Source organism: Chaetodon trifascialis, chromosome 17, assembly GCF_039877785.1.
Source record: "Chaetodon trifascialis isolate fChaTrf1 chromosome 17, fChaTrf1.hap1, whole genome shotgun sequence".
Lineage (NCBI taxonomy): Eukaryota > Metazoa > Chordata > Actinopteri > Chaetodontiformes > Chaetodontidae > Chaetodon > Chaetodon trifascialis.
The window spans coordinates 17,405,805-17,413,007 of NC_092072.1; the positions used below are offsets into that span (position 1 = coordinate 17,405,805).

General features: G+C 43.5%; 1 protein-coding gene across 1 annotated transcript; it reads left to right on the plus strand.

Moving 5' to 3' along the window:
• Window positions 1-3,275: 3,275 nt before the first annotated feature.
• On the plus strand, window positions 3,276-6,923 carry LOC139345836 (1-acylglycerol-3-phosphate O-acyltransferase ABHD5-like). Its single transcript, XM_070984688.1, has 8 exons — window positions 3,276-3,354; window positions 3,498-3,565; window positions 4,298-4,380; window positions 4,601-4,997; window positions 5,316-5,467; window positions 5,973-6,084; window positions 6,166-6,346; window positions 6,551-6,923. The coding sequence occupies exons 2-8, from the start codon at window positions 3,522-3,524 to the stop codon at window positions 6,716-6,718; spliced, it is 1,137 nt and encodes a 378-aa protein (XP_070840789.1). The 5' UTR covers window positions 3,276-3,354; window positions 3,498-3,521; the 3' UTR covers window positions 6,719-6,923.
• Window positions 6,924-7,203: the final 280 nt, after the last annotated feature.

A 7,203-nucleotide genomic window follows, 5' to 3' on the forward strand; every position in this document is an offset into this window, starting at 1 on the left:
TGATGAAGGTTTAAATTAACAAGCGTAACAAATCGAGTGGGAGAGTCTGCGCAGCCCTAACTAAGGTCCAATTAGGCATAAGTGAAAATCCCAGTGTGGGTTAAATTTGCTCCCGTATCTTCATTGTATTTTCCAGAAAACAGCAACGTCGGGTGAACTTTGCTCTCTCATCCTCCGCAGCCGTTCGTGTCACGTGGATGGGAAGCTTGTCCCAATTCTAAACCATGTACGTACTAAACGTATTCAGCTCATGCCACTACTCCTCATAATATGTTTTTGTTGGTACATAAGAAATCTATAGGCCTTTTTCACAAAAGACAATCAGACGTGCCACAGCAGGTGTAAGTAAATAATAAAATGAATGATGGCTGAATTCCATTTAGCTGCTTCAGCTTCAGGGTCCGGGTGATGACTTACTTGCACCTTTAATGGACCTTTGCACAACAGGAAATGACGCAACATTCACAAAAATAAACACCAATCAAGATACAACTTTGGAACGTCACTGTCAATTAAATCAAAATCATTTGTGCTTTCTAAGATTTTTTTGGAGATGTCTCGACACTTTCTTCTATTTATCTCTTTTTTTTTTGCAGCTGTTAGCAGCTCCTCCATTTCCTTTGTGCACTTTCATTATGCATACTGGCTTGTTTGAGTGGATTTCATTTTGTCACCTTTCCAGTGTGAACACACTCCACATAAAACCTGCTTAAAACTGTAGTATGGAAATGGGACGCAGTTTTATGGTCATATTCCCGAAACCTTTTCAAATCCAAGCACAGGTTGTTTTCTTTTTTTCCAACCACCTATGCCTTTTTAATCTTAAAGGGATAGTTGGGATTTTTTTTAAGTAGGGTTGTATAAGGTACTTATCCAGAGTCAGTGTATTCGAGGATGAAACACCACCAGTTTGGAGAAGCAGCAGGTGTAGGAAGCTAAGCAATGTGCTGCTGTGGACGGGGTCAACAGTGAAATGTATTTTAACCACCTGAAAGAAGGCCCACCTAAAAAAAGTCTCAATTTAAGTGTATGCTATATTAGAATATTTCCAAAGCTTTACCTTGCCATCAGACAGTCCTTTCACCTGGAACTTCTGTATTCCTTTGCAGGCTCTATTGGAAGAGACGACAAATATTAGAAAATGAAAATGAGTGATTATAACGGCAACAACAAAATGCCATTCGCTGTGGAGATTAGAGAATTCCTCTCTGAACGGGAAGAACGTCTGCAGATGGAGACTGAACTGAAACTGCATTTCTTTACTGGCTGTTTGGTTAGTCATCCATGTGTTTGTAGATATTTAGATTATCGCTGGATAAAAGCCAGATTCTGCACTGTACTGCACGGCACGGGGACAAATTTCTACAGACTTGTGCATGCAAGACGCCCACAGGATGCCCGTCCCCACCACAGTGAAGTGGCACGATACACACCTCAAGGACAATCAGATTACACAATCAGACAATTTCGACCAAACTGAAATGCCTCTTTGGTCATATTTCCTCTATAATTGCTTCACGACTGATGAGACTTAAGGGACTCTCTGTTTCGTCTGTTTTAGCCAGGTTACAGTAAAACAAGAGGATATACTGTGTAACCTCTAGCTAGCATGACCAGCTGAAACCCAGTGAGCACGTCGGCTCTGTGCTGCAGCTTTATGCTCCTCACTAAAAGCTTCACCCAGTTACTGGTCTCCAGACGGCTACAGTCTGATACCACTGCTGCTCCTCTATGGGCTTGACTGCAGCCTTATTGTCTACTTGCTTATGAAATTTTGAGTGCTCAGCAGAGTGAACGGACAGTAACACAGAGAGAGCGTGCGCATCGATGAGAGCAAAGGAAATGAAGCACTCAGGAACCACTCAGTCGGCCCGTAGTCCAAGAGCCACCAGAAGTGGGTGGTATGAGAGGAAAATGATGTTTGAGAAATGAAGGACAAAGCAGGCACAGTGCGTGTGTGTACTAATAGAACACAAGTACGCCACCTTGTGGACCAGGACTGGCAGGGCTCCCCTCAAATTGTCCTTGACCTGTGTGGGAGAAAATCATTGATGAGGGAGAGCCGTGAAAAGTGATCACACACGGGGAGTTTGTTGGGAAGCTCCCGCTTCTTGATGTCTCACAGACGCAGAGAACTCTTCATACACTCGTCAGCGGACAGTGACAACAGCATCATTTCTTGAAGGATGCTCCTGACCTTTTCAAGGATGATACCTCAGTAAATCTATAAGATAAACCTCCTTTGAAGATTTAATGACATTCACAGTGAGAGTGCACGTTAAACAAAAGGTGCTCTTGCTACAGCAGTGGGATCATACTGAACGCTCAAATCCTTGGTAATGAATTAGATTAACTTTTCCTTTAATCTCTGCTCTTATCTTAAATTAGAATAAAAATGGACGCAGATAAGCAAAGGTTTCATCTCTGTGGCAGCAACTGTGTTTTTCGGTCTACTATCAGTGGAGATTTTCTTTTGATGAAAGCCAAAGTCATCTCCTTTGGTTTGTCATTGAACTAGACCCACTCAGATTTGTTTTTCAGTCCTTCAGGCAGTGTTGGGAAAAATTCTGTTGGTGTATTTAATTCTAATTAGCCGTAATGTTTATGTGTTTGTTTGGCTTTTTACATCAGTTTAAGCGTTTCACCAGTTGTTTTGTGGAGATTAATATTAGAAAAAGTGAAATATTCCACAACACAGCTTGAAGCTGTACAAACCATGTTGCGTTTGGGCATAAGAATTGCATTTAACTTAATAATGTTTATGCTTACTCAAAAATGATCTTAATAACATAAACATCTTAAACACATTAAAGGTGGGCTATATTCAGTTTGTGGCCTGTAACTTAACTGAAACCTTATTGGACCAACAAAGCACAAACCCACTTGTTCTTGTATTTTACACTTATATTTAAATTGTCGTGTTCAACTCTGAGTTTATTTTTTTATTTGGTCTTAGAGAGGCAAAGTCCTTCTATGATAATAACCTACATTACCTCTGATGTGTGAAGCCGCTGGAGGTCAGCCGTGTAAATCAATTTTAGCGCATCGATTATGGTTTGGCGCAGTGCCTTAACGCTTCTTACTGCTTCAAAATCCATATAAAACACAAGTTCTTGAAGTCATCTTAAATTGACCGAGAGGGGAAGTTCTTCCAGCAAACTACAACATCAAGACTCAAGAACAGACGAACGCAGCTCACCTGAGCAGTCCAGAGCCATTAGGACCACGCTGATGCCTTCAAGTGTAGTTGGACAGCAGCGGAGCCTTTGGCCCCTCCAATTCCACAAATTGTCGAAGAATTCACCAGGCGCTAAACTCTCCGCAGAACTGAGGTTCTTATTACCACACTACTTGGTAAGTTCATCAAACGCCCCACATACACATCGGTTACAAATGGTCTTTTGTTAGTAGTAGTAATTTTTACCACAATTTCAAATTTAATTCTGTACGGGATGCACGAGAACGCAACATAACAAATTCTGACGACTTTCTGACAGTCGCGAGAACAATCAGTAAACAACATGCGCAGGATGGCGGAGGAGATACAGCCTGTCAAGGAACAGAGGTCAGTTTTCCTCCTTTAAAACCTTTTATTTTCATTTTGAATTGTATTAATACCGTGGTTGGTCACTGTTTGCATGTAGTTTTCCCCGATGGTTTTGTGGTGACATTACCCAACTACATTGTGTTCTTGAGCCAGTACCGACCCCCTTCCTTACCGACATAACTACCCGAACACGGACCAAACCTCCCTTGAAATTGTGTTATTTTTATGTCTACTCGGCTTCTGTCAAATATCCACATTTAGTTTAATATTTCACCAGTAAAGATTCACCAGTATCAAGTGATGAATACTGGGCACAAAATGTTCCCTCTGCAGATCGTTATGCTTATATAAAAACACAACTTTATTTAAGTCGCCAATGGAATCTCTGTCCGCATTTATAATGCAAATAATGGATGTGTGTTGGTGTATCGGTCATTTTAGCCGTCTCCATGTAAACATGTAACGCTATTATGGAATACACGTCAACATCAATCTTTAATTGGGCATAAAGGTCCGAAAACACAAAGTACAAACCATCTTGGCTTCAATCTATTTACTGTTTACATGTTGCCCAAGTTTACTAAAAGTGAGATTCAGAGAAGCATTGTAAAGATTTCATATCAGTAGCACTGATAGCAGTTCGTGTCATATGGTCAAAGTTCACTTTCTAGTTTGTCTGTATTTGCATGTACTTTATGTGTTTGTGTTGTGTCTGCCTGCCTGGGTGCATGTCCGCTGTCTGAATCCCAGCTCCTGGATATTAAGTTGGCTTCCCTCTTGGTGCCCCACATCTCCCTCTCAGCTGAAAGATGCAGAAGAGAAAATGCTGAAGAGTAAGTGTGTTTTAAAGAGCTGTTCAGCTGCTTAGAAGCAGCTTCAGAGGTTTTCAGTGAAGAGTGTTAGTGTTGTCTACATGCTGAGAGGATTTGGTGTCTGCTTTTATTTCAGAGGTTTTTTCTTATGAAAAAGGGTCAAAAATACAAAGTCATGAGTAATTTTCCCCCTATTTTTCCTCCCCCCTCCCTTGTCCCATAATTCTCCCCTGTTCTGCAGGTGTGAAGCGGCCTTTCTCCAGGCAGCACGTCCGCATATCGAACAACAACTATCTGTGGACCTTAGCTTTTTCCACTCAGCCATGCACGCTCCCCCGCCCCCCTGCCCAGCCCAGGTCCCCTCTGGTTCTGCTACATGGATTTGGAGGCGGAGTTGCCCTTTGGGCCCAAAACTTGGACACTCTCTCCAGCTGCGGACCAGTCTACGCTCTAGATCTGCTGGGCTTTGGCAGGAGCAGCCGCCCGGAGTTCACAACCGACCCGGAGGGGGCTGAGGAGCAGTTCGTGGCAGCCCTGGAGGAGTGGAGGGAGAAGGTGGGACTGGAGGAAATGGTGCTGCTGGGACACAACCTCGGAGGATACCTGTCTGCTGCCTACACACTCAAATACCCTCAAAGGTGCTTTGGTGTGATTTTGTGTGCGTGTGTCTCTGTAGGTGGGTGAGAAGACACAAGCGTCACTTGCATAGAAAAATCTTCCTTTCTGCCACAGGGAGCGATCTTTTTATGTACTTTGTTGCCCTCTACCATCTGCTGAATAAGTTGCAGCCCCATAAACAAGTAAATGTGGGGATTTGTAATTGAAATTTAACCTTTAATGTGTACATTTATCAAGTGACTGTGTGTGTGTGTGTGTGTGTGTGTGTGTGTGTGTGTGTGTGTGTGTGTGTGTGTGTGTGTGTGTGTGTGTGTGTGTGTGTGTGTGTGTGTGTGCAGGGTAAAACATTTGCTGCTCGTAGAGCCGTGGGGTTTCCCAGCACGTCCAGAGAACCCCAACCACAACTCCATCCCAGTGTGGATCAGAGCCATGGGGGCTGTCATGAGCCCCTTCAACCCTCTGGCCGGACTCAGACTGGCAGGGCCTCTGGGTCAGCACAAACACAGACACACACACACACACTCACACAAACACACACATACAAATATCTGCAAATGAACAAACTCAGACATCAAAATACTGTATAATTGAAAGTAGTGTAAAAAATATCTCTGCCGCCTCACGCCTGTGGTGTTGTTAGATGTTCGCCACATAAAACACACAATCCATTCAACCCATTTTGCTTCCTGACACAAAGAGGATGCTGCTCCTTCTCCCTGTGGCTCTGCGTTGTCCTCACTGATTGTTTTCACTTCAGCACTCACAAAGATGATCGTGTTGTCATCTACTTTTGAAAGAGTTTCTGAGAAGAAGTCTGTGTTTGTGTCGTTTTCCTACAAATTTCTGGTGAAATCTGTGGAACAAAATATGGATAGCAATGCAGAGGTCAGAGGTGGCTGCCAGTGTTGCTGTCAATGCACTTGTTTGTTTGCGGTTGTCTTACTCATTCTGGGGGTAAATTCCCTTGTTTTCTGGTTTGGCCTCTCTCCCCTCAGGTCCAATGCTGGTCCAGACCATCAGGTCAGACTTCAAGCAGAAATACTCTTCTGTGTTTGATGACAACACGGTGTCTGACTACATCTACCATGTCAATGCCCAGACTCCAAGGTGAGGACCCGATATGCGCTGATACTTTACTTCTCTGACAACACATCATACAATCTCCAACAGTATTTCTTTGCGTTTCAGCGGAGAGACAGCCTTTAAGAACATGACCATCCCATACGGCTGGGCTAAGAGGCCCATGCTGGAGAGGATTGGCCAGGTCCAGGCTGGCATTCCCATTTCCTTCATCTATGGATCGCGCTCCAGCATTGACAGTGACTCTGGGTATGCGTTCAAGAAAACCAGACCAGATGTGGAAATTAGGGTAGGTTCTTTAAATAGCTTTTTTTGCAACTTCACTTTCATGTTATGTCTCTTTAATATGTGGTTTAAAAGAAATATGCATGGAAAGACATGATCTAAGTTTGCATTGTTTACGTTTATCCAAAACTGATTTTGCTTATGTTTCTATTGACAGAAATGGATTTATCTCCAAATGTCCCACTCTGTTTAACTGTGTGTTTGTCAGGTGATCAGAGGAGCCGGCCATTACGTTTTCGCCGACCAGCCGGATGACTTCAACCAGGCAGTCCTTCAGATCCTCGCCAGGACAGAGAAGAAGAGCGAAGATTTGGGAAAGAAGCAGCAAGAGCGTCCTCATTCAGATGATGCACAGGAGGGCCCAGGGTTGAACTAACTCAAACCCATGACACAGCCATGACAGTTTAACTGTGAGCCTCTTTATCATGCACTTTACTCTGAAGAGAGACCATCACTGACTGAGAACACTTTACTCATCATTCCACAATCTAACACTCCCTAAGCCTTGGGATCAAAGGTCAGATGATGCCACCAGCCTCATGTAAAGAAATTTTATAAATAAATGTGAGATGCAGTCCTTGTCGCTCGTGTTGTGTTTTTTCTGTTTGAGCAACTTTTGTCCATAAAAACAGAGAAATCTCCTGTCAAGGGAATATCTTGTTTTGGGTTTAGACTGATGTTAAGCACACAGGATGTGCTTTTTCTGACCCCTCACCCACTCTGACAGATGTGAGGGAGGAGTGAGTGGGGTAAAGGGCTGCTGTGTTTTTAAGGAAACTTCCTCGCTTCTCCAGAGACGCTGTGACAGAGAGCGGCCAGCAGGTGGCAGCACAGTGACAGCGTGCGCACATACCTCCTCTC